This window comes from Macrobrachium nipponense, chromosome 14 (assembly GCF_015104395.2).
Source record: "Macrobrachium nipponense isolate FS-2020 chromosome 14, ASM1510439v2, whole genome shotgun sequence".
NCBI classification, from domain to species: Eukaryota; Metazoa; Arthropoda; class Malacostraca; order Decapoda; family Palaemonidae; genus Macrobrachium; species Macrobrachium nipponense.
The window spans coordinates 39,321,413-39,343,912 of NC_087207.1; the positions used below are offsets into that span (position 1 = coordinate 39,321,413).

Consider the following 22,500-nt stretch of genomic DNA (forward strand, 5'->3'; position numbering starts at 1 on the left):
TTAACTTCCTCGGATTGTCAACATGACAGATAACCTTCTCAGATTGTCAACATGACAATTAACTTCCTCGGATTGTCAACATGACAACTAACTTCCCCGAATGTTCAACATGACAGATAACCTTCTCAGATTGTTAACATGACAATTAACTTCCTCGGATTGTCACCGTACAATACCTCCATCGGATGTCAACGTGACAATTAAATTCTCGGATTGTCAACATGACAATAACTTCCCGGATTGTCAAGTGACATTACCGTTCCTCGGATGTCAACATGACAATTACCTTCCTTCAGATTGTCAACATGACATTAAACTTCCATCGGATGTCAACATGACAATTACCTTCCTCGGATTGTCAACGTGACAAGTACCTTCCTCGGATTGTCAAAATGACAGTCAACATCCTTGGATTGTCAAAATGAAGCAGTCAACATCCTGGATTGTCAAAATGACAATCACATCCTTGGATTGGTCAAAATGACAGTCAACATCCTTGGATTGTCAAAATGACAGTCAACATCCTTGGATTGTCAAAATGACAGTCAACATCCTTGGATTGTCAAAATGACAATCAACATCCACAGATTCTTCCGAAGAATAATTAATCTCGATACGAAAATTAATGACATAAGCGGTTTATCGAAATACCGATAAATATGCCAAAGATTTGGTAAACAGCATCCAATATGCAAATTCCCGCACCTCAATCAAGATATGCAAATCATCATTTCACTGATTTATTACAAAACTAGGCTATGAAATACCTGTCACTTTGCTTCCAATTGCATGATATAATCAGCTTCACTCGGAGATCACGTTGGAAAACAAGTGATCGTATGAATATTTCAGTGGTGGAAGCTGTTCTAACTTATTAGCGAGCGCATATTGTTATTTTAAAAAGCGCTTCGTGAGAACAATGGGGCGTTGAACTGCTTCATAAATAACTGCAGCAAGTTCATGAACGCAAGGTCGTCATAATGTAAATCACAAAATGGGCTGTGTCGTAAATCATAATATGATAGATCACGCCCCTTGCATTTAACGGGGTCGAAATGAACAAAGCTTGACTTTCGTGGTCATTTATTGGACGGGGTGGGGGGTAGGGGGAGCGGAACGTAAATCTGCGGTGCCAACACGCCGTATTTAAAATGAGTCTCTCTCATTGTTTATAAATCTATGGTAAAATACCGTCACGTTTAATGTGTCCAATTATAGGCTGTTTTCGCCGTCAAAGCTGTAAATCACAATCATGCGCGATTATTCGGTACGAATCCTTACAAAAAAGTCAACGGTACATCTGTCATTTCAACTCGCAAATATATTGCCTTTTGATGATGGTGACATTTTAACCGTGATATATACATACGCGCTTATGCTTATGACTCTTTAGCCGTAATTTTTCATAGCTTGAATAATGACTGAGACTATTTTTACTAGGTACTGTGGTGACGAGAATACACGCAGCTCTAAGTTTTGCATACTTCATTTTGGTAAAACTACAACTCTTCTCTCTCTCTCTCTCTCTCTCTCTTCTCAGAAATATAGTTAAATAAAACGTAATGAAAACTGTGAACTGCTAACATTTCAAGCTCTCTCTCTCTCTCTCTCTCTCTCTCTCTCTCTCTCTCTCTCTCACTCAGAAAAACGAAGTAAAGTGTAATGAAAACATTTACTATAATTTGAAGCTGTATTTTAATTTAGTTTTTGATAACTAACGTAATTCTATATATAAAATACAGAACTAAAGAAATCGCTATATAACTCAACACTAGAGCTTGTCAAAAGAAATTCTCTGAATTTACCATTATCAGATCTGACTGAATACGGAATATCCAATCACTGAAGACAAAAAGATAGAGTAAAAATTGCGTCCTTACTTATGCATAAATACAATTCATATATAAAAATAAATCAGTAAATAGATTGTATAGCTATATATGTATCTATGTATCTATCTATCTAATATATCTATCGTATCTATCTATCTATCTACCTATCTTATATATATATATATATATATATTATATATAAAATATATATATATATATATATATATATATATATATATATATACATATTTGTATATCTGTGCATGAATGTTTGTAAAAGTTATGTTTAATCCGATTAAGTATGGTTATACATCAGGCAGAACATGCAAACTATCGTCTCTTGAATCAAAAAGCGTTTGAAGGGTTATTCGTGAACAAAATAATTCGACGATTTTTTTTCCTTTGTTGTTTGCGAGAACCCATAACAAATCACAGGTTAATTGTGATTTTGCCCTTTCGCGACATTGCGGTGAAAATAACACCAAGCAGCAAGTGGTAAATCGCAGTGCGTCTGGACCGCCTGGATTTAGCGCACATTTTTAAACATATTCATATATATTTTTTTGGGAAGCGTCAGTGAAATAAATGACCGTAAAAAAAGCAGCCTCTCTTCATTTAGCCGGGCAATTGTAAGAGTCATTATTTATCATGTGGGCCGTCAGGCGGCGTAACTTATCTTTCGCTTTATGGTGGTCATTTCACAATCGTTATCATGATTATTTGTCAGTATTCTAAAGGAATTATGTGGTGGGTGCGGATGTTGGACTGAAAGACCCGTATTTTTAGATTCGTGGTTCCTCATCTAGACAAAGTCTAATAGCTCTCTCTCTCTCTCCCTCCCTCTCTCTGTATGTGTCACACATTCCCAATATCATACTATATATAAATATATATATCATATATACATACATATATATACATATATATATATATATATATATATATATATATATATATTTATTTATTATGGATATATATGGATACTTACATATATAGATATATGCACACACACACACACACACACACACACATATATATATTTATATATTCTTACATATAGGATATATATATATATATATATATATATAATATATATATATAATATATATGTCTATATATATATGTATATATGTATGTATATATACATACACAAATATATACAGTATATATATATATATATATATATATATATATATATATATAATATATATATATATATATATATAACTATAAATATATCTATATATATATATATATATATATATATATATATATATATATATATATATGTATATATATATATTATATATATGATATATATATATATATCTAATAGTATATATATATATATATACTATATATATATATATATATCTGTGTGTATTATATAATATGTGTGTGTTTTTGTATGTATTATGTGTAACGTCTGTCTCTTAGCATGTGTAATCTAGTGGTCTGATATAGGCGCGACACTTGCTACGTCATAAACATGACCAGGGTTCGACCCCTGAGTAAGGGAGCGCTACTTATTAGGTCCATTCTGAGAAACTTATCGCACGTCTTTTGCCCTGAGAGCTGAATGACGCAAGAGCAATCAGCTGACTGTCAGTCGCAGCCAGGGTGGTGTAGACACCGGGGGCTAGCAGCTTCATCCCAAAAGTTCATGCTGAAAGCGATGTGCAGAACCGTACCTACAAGAATATGTAAATTATATATATGATATTTGAATGTCTTTTATTGTATTACAACAGTATAATATGAAGAAAAGAATGCCCATAAAACACTATTTGAACGTTGCAAACCATATATTTCGAGCACTTCCTTCTGTGCTCCTGATCACTGGTAAAATAGGATGTCTTATAAGAGTATATATGAAAAGCATATGTATAGGTGTGGCAGTAAATCTCTATTGGTGACCCAGGGAGATGGGAATTAAAACTATTCCCTGTTGCTTTCTGAAGATATATTATATATATATATATATATGTATTATATATATAATATAATATATATATATATATATATATATATATATATATATATATATATATATATATATACATAAATGTATAAGTTTGAACGTTGGGCAATTTTCATATATGCATGTGTGAGCAAGCACATCTAGGAAATACTATTATAAACGCGTGCCCATCACTTTTTTTCCCACCCAAAATAAAATATTACATATGAAATTCCATAAACCCTCATACGGCTATTCATCTGTAAAAATAACTGATGAACATTTGGCTTTTTGCGAGAATTCCTACTGAATGAAAGTGGTTAATTATGATTTACTGTTTTGTGATATTACGCCGAAAAATAGAAGCAAAATTGGATAGGGTATCGAATATTACAGTTAAATTATGGCCTGCTCTGTTCGCAGATTCACGCTCAAAAAAAATATGTGTTATCGCGATAAACAACGAAATAATTGATCATAAAAAATGCTTAGAAGTGCTTTGATTATTTTAATATGATGTAAAAGGGTATTTATTTATTTATGACGTACTACATTATTTTTCCAAAATAAACATTTTGGTGATTTTGTTCGTGCTTGCCTTTTTGTGTGTGTGTGTGTGTTTTTTTTACATGAATATTGCTTTATTTCTTTGGAATATTGGTTAGTAACGTACTGCATTTTTTTTAACAATGATAATCAGTATTATTCCCTGGAAGATGGAATTTCAAGGTAATTTCACCTTTGTGCTTGTTCCATGTGAATAGGGTACATCTGCTGAAAAATAATAATAATAATAATAATAATAATAATAATAATAATAATAATAATAATAATAATAATAATAATAATAATAATAATAATTTCAGTTACACATTCCATACGAATAGAAGCAAGACCTTTCTCTCTCCAAGTTTAATTCCAAAGTGAAATGAGCATTTGCGAAAAAAGAGAATAGCAGTGGCAAAACAAAATCTGTTAAAACAATTCAAAATATAATAGAAAAATTATAAAGATTGAATTAACACTACGGAGCGTTGTAGTTTCAATCTGGCATCAGAGAATAATCTGAACTCCGGACCTTGAATAAACACTATCCCGCTAAGAAGACAGTGTCACTGTTGAACAGTCATGACTATAAAACTGGTGCTGGAAGGGAAACTTGGTACTGCAATGTTTATCTGGGTGTTATCTGGCAACTCTGTCCAGCTCCTTGCTGGTGGCACTCTTCAGCAAGTATGACGAACAGAGAGTCAGGAGTCCTTGACGTGTAGCCAAGGAAAACTTTCAAGTACTTACGTGGGACATATGGCTTGCCACCTCGAGTTCTAACTCTTAGTACTCAGCTTGTGGACCCACCCACCGTCTGGCGAAGTTTTGGGAAAGAGAGAAACTGTCACTTTTCTTCTAAGAATGGGATAAGAGTAAAGAAGGATACGTCTATTTTTTTTTCAGATAGTTCAGTCCTTTAGATAATCCATTGCTTTACAAATTGAAGGAAACCAACGCTCACTTAATACTTGCTCTCCAAAGAGAAGTTTTTTCTGTCCTTGATGTGTATTTCATTCAAGTTTCGTGAAAATGGTTATAGTAATAGTAGCCACTATTGATAGGGAGACGTGGGAACACGTGATCGGCAAATTTCTAAGAAAATTACATTTTTTTACGACAACGGTAATCTCTACGAATTACAGAGAGGAAAAAAAAAAAAAGACAATTCAGCTCTCTCAAAATAAAAAAAAAAATATTTACACTGGCAGTGGAAAATCGCAGCAACTTTACGATTCAGCAAAGGTTGTAAATAAATGGAAAATAGAGAAGCCTAGAAAATATGGAACAATATTTCCGTCAGTGCCGTGGAGATTGATGCCAATAAATTTAAGAGATGAAAGACTATTTTAACCCTCCATTCTCCATTGTCTTTACCTTCCTGACAATTCTCAAATACTGCTTGTTTGTTGACTAAGTGGAAATGCTTTTTTTTGAATAAGGTCCTCTGATCGCAGGTAAAAGTTGCGGTCTTTTATCGTTGTTAATGCTGAGTTTATTATCAGCGCCTGAAGGTTTCGCTACCAGTCTGTCTATGTATCTATGTGTTTGTTGCACCGAAACAACTTTTCCGAAGTGGCGAAAGTCCCCTTTGCTCCTAAAGCTCTCTCTTCTCATCTTCTCTCTTCTCTCTCTATCTCTCCTCTCTCTCTTCGGTCTCTCACTCTCTCTCTCTCTCTATATATATTATATATATATATATCATATATATATCTATATATATATACATACACACACACACACACACACACACACACACACACACATATATATATATATATATATATTATATATATATATATATATATATATATATATATATAAAACACACCTTTCCTTTCTTTTTGGGTTTTATTTCTCTCTCTCTCTCTCTCTCTCTCTCTCCTCATCTCTCTCTCTCTCTCTTCTCTTCCTCTCTCATAAACACACAAACATCGACGGATGGACAAGTGCATCGAAGAGGCAAACCCTTTACATTTCTTCTCTCTCTCTCCTTTACATTTCTTTTGTGTTTCATTTCTCTCTCTCTCTCTCTCTTTCTCTCTCTCTCTCTCTCTATGCGCACCGAATGGAATAAGCGTAACGGAGATGCAAGATCCGCCCCCCTCCCCCGCCCCCGCTCTGCATTTCTTTCAAGTCGGTAGTAAAAAACCAGAGGTTAGCGAATGAATGGATCTCGGTATGACAGCCGCGAACTCTGCCGATTCATTGAAGAATTCTGTCATTTATTCCTCAAAAAGAAGGAAACTTTCGATAGCATTTTTTTTTCGAACTTCTGTGGAGCTGCGAAGAGTGTTTGTGTTTTCTGACTAACTTTCATTTGTTTTGTTTTTGTTTTTTTTTTTTTATGGTTTGCTACGCTTTGGAAATTATTAATTGAATGGTTTTGGCGGCAGTTTCAATATTTTGTGAGTCGATTTTGAAGCGGTGTAGGTGATTTTTAGTTTCAGCTTAGAAATATGGTTTTCTTTCAGTATATATAATATATATATATATATATATATATATATATATATTATATATATATATATATATATATATATGTGTGTGTGTGTGTGTGTGTGTGTGTGTGTGTGTGTATGTGTGTGTAAATAAATTCTTCCGTTAAAACCGGCGTCTCAAGTATAAAAGGCCCATTAAAACACTCTGGCTTAAAAGTAAGGAATATATATTTCGGTGGACTGACTCGTCCCTTTCCAAGTAGATTCACTACTTGATAAGGGTGGAAGTTAGCTCACCGAAATATAGTCCTTGGTTTTAAACCAGAGTGTTTTAATGGACCTTTTATACTCTCTCTCTCTTCTCTCTCTCTCTCTCTCTCTCTCTCTCTCTCTCTATATAATATATATATATATATATATATATATATATATAATAGGTATATATATATATACATACATAGTATCTCGTCAAGGCAATTACTCTTTCTCTTTACGTTCCATTGAAACAAATATCCCTAAAATACTACAGCCCTTAAAATATTGACTGATCTACAAAAAAAACTAAAAAAGGACTTTTGTGCGGATTCCTACTGACCAATAGTGATAAATAGTGATTTATTGTTTTATGAGGTTACAATGAAAATAGCGCGGGAATTGGGACGTCAGCCCGCGGTGTATTCCAACCGTAGATTTATCCACAAAGAAATAATCATCATTCAAAATTGTTGCCCATAAAAGCACCTGGGTCAAACTCGGGTTCGTCAAATGGATTCGGAGAATATTCCCTGATAGATTCGCTTTCTATTGATGTGGATTCATCAATCCCGGCATGAATTTTAATTCCGCGAACACATGGAGTCGTTGTTTCCCTGTTTGTTACGTATAGGACCTGTTGAGCGGAGGTTCGTGTCCTTTAAAACCAGTGGTTTTTGTCTTGACCAACAATTGGTAGGAAGTTCCCTTGATGCAGGAGGAAATTTTTAAATATCGAGCGGCAATATTTTCATAATTCATGGCATAAAAGTGATATGTAATATATAACAATATCTTATATATATCTATTATAGTTATATATTTATCTATATATTTCTATTTTATATAATATATATATAATATATATATCTATTAATATAATATAATCTAATATTAATATATATCATATCTAGATATATATTGTAGCATATCCCACATTACTGGTGATTCATATACATACATCGAGCTACAAATGTACTTTACACATAATTTATTCTACTTCGGAATTGATATATTTTCATATATGTTAACCGAAGGGGAATTTTTTTAGTCGACTTGAGTCGACAAATTTCTTATCGATTAAAGAAATTCCCCTTCGGTTAACATATATTAAAATATATTTAATTCCGAGGTAGAGCTAATTAAATATTACAAGACATTTGTAGCTCGATGTAGATATAGTATAGATATATATATATATATATATATAATATATATTATATATATATTATATATATATATATATATATATATATCTATTATATATATATATTATTATATATATATATGTAATATTATACACATATATATATATATAACATACTATATATAATATATATATATATAATAAATAATATATATATATATATACATAATAATATATATATATATATATATTATATTATATATATATTAATATACATATATATATATATAATATATAGTATATATACACTATATATTCATATTTTTTGTTGTTGTTCGTTTCTAATTCATTTTAGTTGATTCAGGTAATAAAATATGTAGACTTAATATTGTTTTTTGTTGGTTGTATGAGTAATTATTCTATTTTATCTCCATTCAGTAAACATTCATTTGGTCAGACTTTACTAGTTCCCCCCCTATCTCTCTCTCTCTCTCTCTCTCTCTCTCTCTCTCTCTCTCTCTCTCTCTCTCTCTCTCTCTCTCTCTTCATAACTTTGCTCCAGGTTTGAAAACTCTCCACCATATCAAGTAGGAGCCCACAATATATCTCCAGACCTTGAATTACAATGCCATTGTGTCTCCAGCGAGTATGGCAGTTATGAAATTGCTGCTCATCGTTCTAAGTCATTGCTACTCCATAACTTCCTACGTTCTGCTTTTTACTTCTCATCTGTTCTCTCTGGTCTCTTCCAGCTTAGCTGTCCATCTTCTTTGATTCTATCTGGCTCCATCTTTTCCTTCACATTCAAGAACTGAACCTCTTAACCAGTTATGAGAAAATTGAAAAATGGGACTCAGTGGTCTAGTATAGGAATTTTGATAGAATGGTAGCTACATTCGGCTCATGACTCTTGGTATAAAGATGGTCCAGTAGGTTATCATAAATTTTAGATTTTAGCATATCAGAGTAAGGGAATAATTATTGAAAGAAGTCTCCATCACCGTCCAGGACACTGGTTCTTACCCTTGGGGGCGTCAGCAATTTTCAGGGGAGGCGCGAACTCCAGGAAAAAGGACAAAAAAGGGGGTCGTGAAAGAAAGGACCAACTCTTAGTGGGGGCGTGGTTATAAAAAGATTAGGAACCACTGCTCCAGGAAGATAAAACCATCAATAACCCATGAGGAAACGTCCCTCGAATCTCAAAGTCATCACCAGAGATAATAATTCTTTAATCCCTCCCCCAGGAACGTGGACAGCGTCCACCTGGTGTACCAGTGGATTCCGCCCTTGAAACCCCAGGCTCTGGGAACACTGAGTGGAAGGGTGAACACCAGCTACGAAGCCTCCATTTATCCTTGGGCCAAGCACAGAGCTATCCACATACCTCGGCCAGATCCTTCGCTGTCAGGGAAGTACTCCTGCACCGTCAGCACTTTCGAGGACGAGGACACGAGAGAGTCCGACATGCTCGTCTGGAGTGAGTATCCCGAAAGGAACTTATTCATTTTCACGTGATTTTCCTTTCAGGTTTGGTTGAGATTCAGGAGACTGTGACTACACAATAGTACCAGTTTTCTTGAGTATAATGGTTAGGTTCGAAGTAAGGAAAGGCCATTAACGGTTAGTCACTCGTTATGTTAGATTTACCATCTCCGGTTGTATAATCATTCCTTTCGTAATAATTTTCAGAACATAAATGTTATACAAGGAATAAAAGGGAGCAACTGCTAGATTCTGTAAAAATGTTTTTGAGACCTTAAATTTTCTAAAATAAAATTGATATCTTGCAATAAGCTTTCATATTATCTTGTATTGATTGCAGCAATAAAATTAAAAAATAACTCTCTCTCGGTGTGTGTGCATCTCTCTCTCTCTCTCTCTCTCTCTCTCTCTCTCTCTCTCTCTCTCTCTCACTTTTGTCACATTTCTTTTCCTTCTAATGCAGGTGTAGCATCCACCATTATGCTAGAAACACTTCAAATTTGTCTAGAATTTCTTCCAGTCTACTAAGTTGAAGGCTAAAAAAAACTGCTAAAACATTGTCGTATTTATTAATTTCCAAACCGACTGCTGTTCCACCCATCAACTAATTATCTCTTGCAGGGCCTCACTAGACTCACAGTGGAACTACATTCTAAGATGTAGGAGAGTACAGCGCAAAACATTTATCGAAGAACAAAAAAAAAAAAATTGAGTAATATAGGCAATATAACTGACATATTTCGTTAATAACATACTTCTAAAATTCACTCAAGGTTGCCACTCTATTAAGGAATAACTAGTGCAATCAGTGTCAGTAATACTAAGCGAGACTGAAGCTATAATAATTTCATGGAATTGCAAGGAAAGGAAATAAAACACGCATTTAAAAAAAAACATAAACTACTACATCAGCAGTGCCAGACGATCTCCGATCCAAGGTACGGAAATATAAAGACTAAAAGAGCTGGATCGCGCAACTGGTTGTGCTGAACTAAAAGGAAATATCTTTTAGTCCGATTAAGTTTCAAAGAAGGAGGAGGAGGAGGGAAAAGCGAGCTGCTGGAAGCGCGTCTCCCGAAGGTTGAATTGGGTATCACGTGACATACATTTTCTTGGAATGGACCTGAGGTATTATTGTATACTGACTCTCTCTCTCTCTCTCTCTCTCTCGTCTCTCTCTCTCTCTCTCTCCTTTTGTTCTGTACATGCTTACCTTGCCTGGAACGGTTTCTGTTGAGCATACAAATATAACTTGGCCTTTTTTTCTTCTTTTATTATTATTATTTTTTTAGCGCGGCATGTATCCAGTCTATCTATCTAACTATAATAATATATATATATAATATATTATAATTATCTATAGTATATAATCTATCTAATATATATATGATATATATGTGTGTGTGTGTGTGTATGTGTGTGTGTGCTAGAGTGTATGTGGGTGTTTGTATATAGATTTTTCACGGAATTTTATTCTCATGGCCTACTTTTCAGGCAGGCGTTCAGTATTCCTCTTAGGACATAATACAGGGTGTCCATAAAGTCCCAGTACCATTATTTCAGTATTTATAGCTTGTAATGGTACTGGGACTTATGGACACTGTATATCACTGGGTGTCGTCGTTTCAAATTGACCAATGATTGAAAGGTAGGGGTTGTTTTTCATTGCCTTCATACACTCAATTTGAGCGTGTGGCTTAATCAAGCACCATTGATCATAACCCTATTGCAAGCTCTCTAACATGATCCAGATATGAGAAAATGAACCTAACTCGAGTAAGTGTAGAGAATCATCTTTGTAAGAGCTTGTCAGCCCTTATTTTAATCCCTCAGCCAGGTATACTGTTGATTTCAGGGGCTGTGTCTCATTGATTTTCGTCGATGAAATCTTGTCAAAGCATCAGATATGGATCGTATTTTGGGAATAGCTATCGGATATGAAATCGTATTTTGAAAATAGGTATTTAAAGCCACAGCCTAATTTGCAAAAATATGCAGTGATGTCTAATGTTAGTAATCAAGGCACTTATCAGAGTGAATCGAATAGATTAAAAGGGAAACTCAGCTAAATCTAGCAAGCTCGTAGATAGAGGCTAGCAAAACGTCATTACTGAAGGCCCACCCACTCACTGATACAGTATGACGTACTTTACTGGACACCCCACCCATATACTTTATGAATGAAGACTCAGGTGTTGGCAGTAGTAGTATTAGCAGTAGTATATGGAATTCTTAATGTCCCTAAGTGAGTACAAGAAGGGAATGGGCATCAAATGAGAATATCGATTGTCTAATACAGTTCTATGGCGCAATTCACGTTTACTTTAACTCGAAATATGCACCGAGTCTTACACACTTTCTGTGAAAACCATTGTTATCCTGGAGTTTCTTTTGCTTCATATTGTCTCGGGAGTTCCGGTTCACGTGTACCTGCTTAGTCCTGCTAAGTGACTGCAACATAGCAAGTGTTCAAATCTTAACTTCCTTCATGCATGATCAGACCCATGATAAATCCACAGTGCTTGTTGTAGCTCACTACTCCCCCTTCATTATTTTATTTTTTGTCTCTGTTTCAGTTTTGTTGTTTCAATACCCTTGATTCATTTACTTAAAACTGACACTAATGTTTGCTGTAGGGTTGTTGAGTGGTTATCAGTAAGTCTATTTCATTTTATCATAACTACATTGCAGTGCTGAATGATAGTTGTAACTCAGAGTCCATACCCGGTTATTACGACTGATGTCATAGTTTACGTCACAGCTAGCCTCTCTGCATGTGCTTACTAAATTTAGCGAAGTTTCCCTTTCAATTTCCACATTAGACACCACTGCCTATTTTTGGCCAATTAGGCTGTGGCTTCAAATAGCTATTTCGAAAATACGATCCATATCCGATGCTTTGTAAAGATTTTATCGACGAAAATCGCTTAGACACGGCCCTGAAATGCGCAATTTTTAGTAGATAATTTATACGTCTCTGAGAGTGAATCCATTACCACAGGTTCAAATGTTGGCAAGGGTGAATATGAAGAGTAAATGTTTACTGTGTTTGTATCCCTAAGTACGTGTGCTTTTAAAATGCTAACCCTCACACTAGCACAAATGCAACAGAAGAGAAAACAATTTGGCAAGTACTACAAGAAACCGTGAAAGACAAAGTCGGGTTATATTTGTATGCCCGGCAGAAAACGTTCGAGGCAAGGTAAGCATGTAAAGAACAAAAGAAAAGAGAGAGAGAGAGAGAGAGAGAGAGAGAGAGAGAGAGAGAGTCAGTATACAATAATACCTCAGGTCCATTTCCAAGAAAATGTATGTCACGTGATACCCAATTCAACCTTCGGGAGACGCGCTTCCAGCAACTCGCTTTTCCCTCCTCCTCCTACTCCTCCCCCTCCCCCTCCTCCTCCTCCTCCTCCTCCTCCTCCTCCTTCTTCTTCCTCTTCCTCTTCTTTGAAACTTAATCGGACTAAAAGATATTTCCTTTTAGTTCAGCACAACCAGTTGCGCCATCCAGCTCTTTTAGTATTTTTATTTCCGTACCTTGGATCGGAGATCGTCTGGCAGGGTACGATGCACTGCTGATGTGGTAGTTTATGTCTTTGAATGTGTGTTTGTGTGTTTTTTCTCCGTATACGAATCCATGAAGAATTTTTTTCAAGTTGTTACTTTTGCTTGGAGTTTACATAGGATCACTGAATGATAGACGGTAACATTTACTGCAGGAATAGAGCAGCAGTCGTGAATGAAATGTAAAAGCTGTTATCATTAATATGCACTAGAGATATTGTTAAAAAGGATTGGTGCATCAGCTCCATTGATTTTATATATATGTATATATATATTATATATATATATATATATATATAATATATATATAAAAATATATTATATATATATATATATATATATATATATATATATATATATATATCAAAAGGATTGCTGCTCAGCCCCTAATTTTGTATATATATATATATATATAATATATTATATATATATATATATATATAACAAAAGGTTGCTGCATCAGCCCCATTAATTTTGTATATATATATATATAATATATATATATATATATATATAAATATATATTATATATTATATTATATACAAAAGGATTGGCTGCATCATCCCCATTAATTTTGTATATATATATATATGGTAATAATTAATATATATATAGATATTTATAATATATTAATATATTTTTTTTTAATGCTGATGCAGCAATCCTTCTTAACAAGACTTGTTTAAAAGAGGGTCTACTCCCAAGATACACTAGCGATACTGTTTAACTTATTGAGCAGATTTAAAGATATTCCTCTGGCGAACATAAATATTGTTCTTCTCTCACTGCCTCATTGATGGTCATTATTTGACATATTGTTTTATTTCTCTTTAAATATCCTCTCTATAAAAGCTTCTACTATTCGCGTGAACATCTCACAGCAGTAAACTTCTTTATTTCCAAACTTCCAGCACCAGCCAAAGTCCTGGACCTGAAGTACTGGAGACCCTCCTTTTACGACGTCCAGATCACTTGTAGTGCCGATGGGATCTTCCCCAGACCCGTTTTCTATTTGTATACAAAACATGTCAACTGGAGCAGGTAAGGAAATAAATAACATGGTGAGTAACTTGGTACTTACTTCGCTCAATATCTTGTCTTTGAAGTCCAAAGAAGCCGTGACCCGACCTCCAACTTACTCGGGACACATGCAAGATTCTCCCCTCAAGCATAAGTTGTAACACATTATATTCTTAACGAAAATTAAAACGTGCTAAAATCTATGGCCAAATAGAGCCTTGTTTCACAACGAAAATTAAAATAATTACGTTATATATTATTAGAAATAATTTTTCTGTACTGTTTAGCATGCACATTACTTATTTTCTACATTTTTATTCTAATAAATACATCATAAATATCCAATTCTAAAATTCCTGAATCTTTAATGCAACACGAAACATTTTTCAGATGTTTTTAGGCGTTTCTATAAACCTTTCATAATCCCCAACAACAGCTACAACCAAGTAGTTTGTAGGCTTACTCCCAGAGTAATCGAAAATTTTACTACGCTGAGAATCTTTTCTCAATTTCGAATTGTCTGTCTTTAGTTAAAAAAAATAAAGAAAAAACTCTTCCTTATCTAAAGGCTTCTTCTCTTCAAAAAAATCTTTCCTTATCTTCAAAACTTACTCATTAACCCTCGAACATCTCCCTCCGGCTGATATATATCCCTTTCCTCTTAGACGTTCTACAACAAAATATACTTATGGAGGCAGTGATTAAAAAGTAGCGAATAGTGATACAAATATATGTAAAAGATTCCATTCACTCTGATTTTATCTTGGCTTGATTGTCATTAACCTAGTCTTCAACGGAGTTATTATATTCAGATGGAATGGTAATAAACTTGTTTTAATTGGCTATTGGAACCAAGACCGAGGATTTTTTTCCCTTTTTTATTTTTTTTATTTTTTTTTTTTTTTAGTAGGTTACCAAAAGCTTGAACGCGAAAGTGCTCAGAGTTTTTTGTCTATACCTCATATTTCATCTTTATTGTTATGATAGTTTTATCTCTAATTTTCAGCACGTTACTTATCACGGCTCCATTTTTTTTTTTTTTTTTTTTTTTTTTTTTTTTTGTCATTATGTTCCGCATTAGCTTCCTAAGAAAGTTAATAATTTGTTTGTATTGACCCATTCGAATAACACCCTGATTGGTCGGAATCTAAGGTCCACACTGGTCTTCATACCCTAGCAAACTTGATATTTATTCCCCCTCCATAAATGTTTAAGACTGCATCACTTGTCATCTATTTCCAATCCACGGCTGTTCCACGTATAGCCAAAAAATATATCACTTGTCATTTATTTCCAATCCATGGCTATTGCACGTATATTTCGAAATATTGTCATTTATTTCCCATCCATAGCTATTCCACGTATATTTCAGAATATATCACTTGTCATTTATTTCCCATCCACGGCTATTCCACGTATATTTCGAAATATACTGCTTATTATTTATTTCCCATCCATAGCTATTCCACGTATATTTCGAAATATATCACTTGTCATTTATTTCCCATCCACGACTATTCCACTTATATTTCGAAATATATCACTTGTCATTTATTTCCCATCCATAGCTATTCCACGTGTATTTCGGAACATATTACTTGTCATTTATTTCCTATCCACAGCTATTCCATGTATATTTCGAAATATCACCTGTCATTTATTTCCCATTCATTGCTATTCCACGTATATTTCGGAATATATTACTTGTCATTTATTTCCCATAGAAGATTATTCCACGTTCAAAGAATATATCACTTGTCATTTATTTCCCAACCATGGCTATTCCACGTATATTTCAGAATATAACAGTCTATGCTTATCTCCTTATCTACACATATTCCAGCGCATACCACATGATGATGACTGTTCCCCCATCCTTGTATATTTCAGGACATAACACCTGATGTCTATTGGCCCCATCCCATGCATATATCACATGATGTCTATCGTCCCCCATCCCATGCATATATCATGACGCACCTTTAGCTATCTACTTCCAACTGCCAATGCATATTTCAGAACGTATACCTTTGACATCCATTCTCACCAGCCCACGCCTATTTCAGACAAGAGGTCCACGTCATGTGGAGATCCGTGAAGTGGCACGAAGGACTCCTGAACGCCTCGGCCACGGGTTTAATATCCTGGGAGCAGACGGAGCGAGACACCATTATAGGTTGCACGCTGACTTTACCAGGGACTCCGCACGCGAAGACCCTGACGAAGGTCTTCACTCCAGGTAAGGTGATGGATGCCCCCATGGGGAGCAAGGGGTTTCAAGGTCATAAGACAGAAGACTACCCCAGAGAAACATAAAAAACGAAAGCTAGAACTTTTATCTTTTATTATTATCGTTATTATTATTAATAGCTTTAGTACTATTCTTTGAAACTGAAATTTTCATCAATATGCTTGCTGCTGTATCAACCAATGTCCTTTTTTTGCTACTACTGATAAACTTAATTAGGATTTTAGTTATGTTTTGCATCTGATTATGATTTGATCTATTTATTTAGAATTCGTCTAAGTCTAGTCCCTAAGTTCCAATGGGGTAGTTGAGTTTTTTTAGGAAATTCAGTAAATGTTCCCCAATAAATCACAAGTTTACGTTAAATTCCTAGATTTACCAGACTGAGTTTTCTTTTGATTTTATTATAGATATTCACTGTATTTATAACGATTTAAAGGAAAAGAACTGATAAATCACTTACTATTAAGTCTAATGGTTTTCCAAACTAAATACAGCTTCTTCCCCTTTTACAGAAACTTCGAATTCATACTTATTCTTTGATAATGTACCTGCCGGTATATCGGTGTGCCAAAAATTACAACATTAGGCATGCAAGCTTTCAGGTGCAGCGGAATCCGCCTTTCATTCTCTGCCATCCATCTGTGTCCTGACTAAGACCCTCAGTTGGTTAAATGCAACGACTGAGAGAACTATTATATATAGCGAATATGTTAGGTCTAGTCATTCAGTCCTTCCTATACCAAAACCCTCAATCGGTTAAACTCAGTGACTGAGAGAACTGTTAAGTATAGCGAATATGTTAGGTCTTGCCATGCAGTCCTTCCTATACCAAGAACCTCAATCAGTTAAATTCAGTGACTGATAGAACTGTTAAGTGTAGCGCATGTTAGGTCTAGCCATGCAGTCCTACCTATACCAAGAACCTCAATCGGTTAAATTCAGTGACTAAGAGAACTGTTATGTGTCATGCAGTCTATCCTACTGAAAGAAAGCAAGAAAGTATGTCTAATATAAAGAGTCACATTATTCCCATAGCTGGATTTTATGAACTGACAGTAAATATATGCTGCTGATATCACTTAATCTTCAGTCTTTCATCTGATTGGCTGATGCATTTGAAATGCGACCTTTGATTGGCGGCGATCATCAACAGCTCCCACCAGCCACGATTAGCTTCAGATGTATGGGTAGCTTAAATAATAATAATAATAATAATAATAATAATAATAATAATAATAATAATAATAATAATAATAATAATAATAATAATGGTTTAAAAAAATCCACAATTATATATCAAAATATATTTCTATGTAAAAGAAACAAAAAAGACTTTCGGACACCTGAACGGTGTTCCTTATCAGTGTAACGTTAAAATGTAAAGTGATTTTACATTTCAACGTTACACTGATGAGGAACACCGTTCAGGTGTTCGAAAGTCTTTTTTTTTTTTTTTTTTTGCATGGAAATACATTTTATATATAATTGTGGATTTTTTAACAATTTGTTTTCACGAAGACTGTGAATTTCTTAACAATAATAATAATAATAATAATAATAATAATAATAATAATAATAATAATATAATAATAATAAAAAAAATAAAACTAATTTTATTATTTTTTTTTTACGGTTACCATATTATCCATCCGACCCTCTTCCCTCGCAAAAGAGAACAATAAAGCAGCTCTCCTTGTCCCGTCAAATTCTCCCCTTCATAAAAAAAAAAAAAAACGAATTCTTATGATGCTGCCATTCCATTATCCTCTTTCTTCCTCCTCGAAAATCCTTTCATCGCCCTGCAACGTCCTGACAGCCTTTTGACACGTCTGGCAGCTGTATTCATCAGCGTTCGCGCACCTGCTTTTCTACCCTGGAGCTTCATTTCAATCTCCCGTCGTCTACTTTCGTAGTTGCCTTATGTCCAGGTTCCATCTACATGACACCGACTTGTCTACGAATGTCTACTATCCAGACTTCTGCATTGTTTTACGGTCTGCTGGACACTACGTTACAGTATCACTCTATCTGATTGTCTTGGCCCTCTTGTATTTCGGAATTTATCGATGAATGTTTTGCGAACGAAGATTATTATTATCTGGCTCTCAGACTGTTAAGGTTCGTTGCAGTTTCCAGTAACGCTTGGAATTTTTCTAGATTGGAACCACGACCTTACACTCAGTCGTCTTATTTCTTCTAGATTCAATACCATAATGATAGTACAGACTCGAGGAAATACGAGATGGCTTACTTTTTTCATATACTGAATGGAAAAATGGCTCTTGAATTCTTCCCGCTGTTCATTCAGTCGCGTCACCATAATAATGATAAGGTCGTACCTACTATTGCTCTTTGTATCAAGATTGAAATTTCAGTTGCAAAACACTATTTGCAATCAGTATTGCGTTGGACAAGAACTTTGTTCTTTTTAATCTCTCATGGTCAGTCCATTCTATAAAAGCTTCGTTGACAAGTTAGTAAATTTTTAAACGTCTTCCACGTAAATATCTGTGGATTTGAATGATAATGCTGAAGATGGAGCTGTAAGCTTCTTATCAAGACTATTTTCTTTACCTATTCCTGAAAAATAGCCTTGTCTAAATGGTCTTCATCTTATCCAGCGTAAGCACGTTATTTCTAAAGGAAGCTTCAATTGCATAAACCTTGACAAAATTAGCTCAGTTGCCAGTGGAAACGTAGGGATGTTGTATCTTGACAGTTTTCTCTTAGTAAAGACCGCAGCTTCACGACAGGTGCTTATCCTTTCTACATCTTATCAGCTTAAGCTTCAGCAACCATCACTCCTTGGAAGTCAAAATATCGACTTTCCAGCAGTCTTTAGACTAATATCTTTTAACATTTATATTTTCGTACACTTTACCTACAGCTACACTTGTAACAGAATCATTGTATGATTTTTCTTTTTCTTTTAGTAAATTCATTGCTGAATTTATTTCGAAACATATTTGTGTAATCCTTCGTAGGTTACGCGCATAAGTGCATTGGTATTATCAACTGAAGAAAATTCGTAAACGCCATGTTCAGATTTAGTTTCAGAATTTGTTCCATCTTTGCCTTAACGAGCTCGCCTCATGAATTTCATCTCATTTCGCTTCTAACTCGGGCAAGTCTTGGTTATAAATCACAATCTCTAACGCTCGAAATACGATTAGGTTTTTTAGCGCCCATATATTCATTTGTTTCTCTTGGGACACCACTGCACAAAGATTATACATATGAGAGAAAAAAAGAAACAAAAAAAAAAGAAAACCGTTTCCATGTAACTTTTGAAAAGAGTTTCCAAGAGGAGCCATAAATAGGAAATTCTAAGTGAGCCTTCCGCGGTGTGTCCGTACCACAGCGGTAATGAAAGGGCCCCAAAGCAAGCATAACGGCCTCAGATAAAGTTTAGCCCCGTCTGGTAGAATGCGCCCGGCGTACTCCGCGATACGGCATTATAGGCCGTAAATGTTCGGGGCTTAAGGCTTTCTTTTTCGTTCAGCCCGATAAAGGTCTAGAGCGTAGAGCAACCGCCCGGGGCAGGTTGCTGCTGGTGCCTTACTGCCGGAGGACAAAGGGCTGCTTTCGCGTGTAGGACCTCCGACTGAAATTGGGTTAAATAAGAAATCCTATACAAGTCATTGCGCTTTATCTAAGCTAATATTTTTTTCCAGTTTCCCCGTGGTCCCCGATAAAGAATTTTGTCAAGACTTACTTTGCACCAGAGCCTTGTTTCAGAATGACTTAGTCGAAGAGGCATAGTGTAGCAAACCTGCATCCAGATTCACGCAGTCTGGTTCAGTGCATATTTCAGCCTTGTTTTAGTCCAACCTTCACTCCCTTCTATGTACTCCATTCTCTTATTTATTTTTTTAATTTACTCATGGCCTCTTGGTTAATAATAGGTGGACTAGGAATAATCTATACATAATAATAAAATCCGAAATTATCTTTCTTGCTTGTCCACCCTGGGTGGGGTCAGGGTAGGTAGAGGGGATCAAGAGGATAGGGGAGACATGAAACATCCATCCTCCTCCTGCAAACCTGTTTTTCCGCCCGGGTGGGCGCAGGGTAGGTAGGGTTCCAGGAGGGTAAGAAAGACATGACGGGTAGTGCCTGGTTCCAGTGCAGTGTAGCGTGTGTCATCAAGGTCGTGCTAGCAATATCATTCATCAATTGGACCTGTAGACCGAAAAAGATGATCTGGTCGTTCAGTCTTTTTTTGCTGGGTTACAAAAACCTTCATCACTAAATCACTTCATAGGTGTAGTACTCATAGAACGACAGTAACCCCTGGATAAGTCAACAGGAATGAGACAAATTCTTTCTTTTCAAGGTTGGCTTCGAAATTCTCCCTCTTCTTTTGTTTTCTGCTGTATACTACTCTACTTTCTGTATATAAGTGATGGATCTGCCACTTCTTTCTAGGTTATAAGACCCATTTATTATATTCTCCTCTGATATTCATCAGATATTAGTTCCTCGTTGGACAAGCTGGTAACATGCTCGACTACCGATCTCAGGGTCTGGGTTCGATTTCCCACTCTGCCAACAAGAAATCAGAGGAATTTATTTCAGGTGATAGAAATTAATTTCTCGATGTGGTTCGAATCTCACAATAAGCTGTAGGTCCCGTAGCTAAGTAACCAGTTGGTTCCTAGCCAAGTAAAAATATCTAATCCTTCAGGCCAGCCCTAGGAGAGCTGTTAATCAGCTCAGTGGTCTGGTTAAACTAAGATATACTTCTGAACTTAGCAAGTCATGGAGTGGTTCGAACCATCAGCATTCACTGTTGAAGGTAAAACCGCCACATTCTCCCTAAAAGGCAGAAATTTAATGCGGGTTAAATAAAAGGCAAATTCTGTGTTTCCACAGGATCCATACCAAGCGCTTTCGCGAGATTATTTATTCCCTATATGTGGAAATAAACAATTTCGTGAAAGTGCTTGGCACGGATCTTGAGACTCTTATTTTCCTCTTTATTTGCGTGTATATATATAATATATAGATATAGGTATATATTTGTATATATAGTAATATATATATATATATATATATATATAAATAATCTGTGTGGTGTGTGGTGTATTGCCTCCTTGATTTATGCTTTAACACGATAATTGGTAGTAAAATTTTCAATAATGAACTGTTTCATGGAAATCCTATTGTGAAAAAATCTGCAAAATCTTGGGATACAAGACCAATTTTGAATTACAAAAACCTGCAGTAGTATTTGAAGATCTGGTACGAACAGCAATGCAAGGCAATGAAGCCTATAAGATACCACCTGAGTGAGTGACTATACCTCTATAACGATGATTCTCAACCTTTTTTGCGCCCACGCACCCTTTCACCAAATGTCAGATCGTCATTCCCTCTCCTCCTTTCCAAATTGTCAGCCTCAAAAGGTGAATTCCAAATATGTAGCAAAATACAAACACAACCTAACGGAAAGCCCAGTGTGACCTCTCGCTAGTGTGTACAGATGCACACTGTTTTGTGTGGCCCTAGAACCAGTTCGAGCCTGCCAATCTGTGGTCACAATTCCAACCCCCGGCCCCCCAACTCTGAAATCCACGCCCCTAAGGGAGAATTCTCACCTGGTTGAGAACCACTGCTCTATAATAATATAGATTATCTGTCTGTTTGTTTGTCTGTCAATTGCATGATTCATCTGATGAATTTCTCTCTCTCTCTCTCTCTCTCTCTCTCTCTCTAACTGGTCACTGATTATTTCAACAAATGAATCCTTTCTCTCTCTCTCTCTCTCTCTCTAACTTGTAACTGATTATTTTAAAACATAAATCCTCCTTCTCTCTCTCTCTCTCTCTCTCTCTCTCTCTCTCTCTCTCTCTCTCAGTGGTAACTGATTATTTCAACAAATGAATCCCTCCTCTCTCTCTATCTCTCTAAGTAGTTCTGATTATTTCAACAAATGAATACTCTCTCTCTCTCTCTCTCTCTCTCTCTTTCCCTCTGTCTCTCTCTCTCTCTCTCTCTC

The 22,500-nt window shown here is 35.3% G+C and overlaps 1 protein-coding gene across 3 annotated transcripts in view; it reads left to right on the forward strand.

The window, feature by feature from the left end:
* Positions 1-22,500, forward strand: part of LOC135226489 (uncharacterized) — a 389,188-nt gene that overhangs the window by 347,034 nt on the left and 19,654 nt on the right. For all 3 annotated transcript variants that reach the window (XM_064266106.1, XM_064266105.1, XM_064266107.1), the window contains 3 exons: positions 9,423-9,655; positions 14,140-14,269; positions 16,315-16,487. In XM_064266106.1, coding sequence (XP_064122176.1) covers positions 9,423-9,655; positions 14,140-14,269; positions 16,315-16,487 — 536 coding nt within the window. The remainder of the gene's footprint in view (positions 1-9,422; positions 9,656-14,139; positions 14,270-16,314; positions 16,488-22,500) is intronic.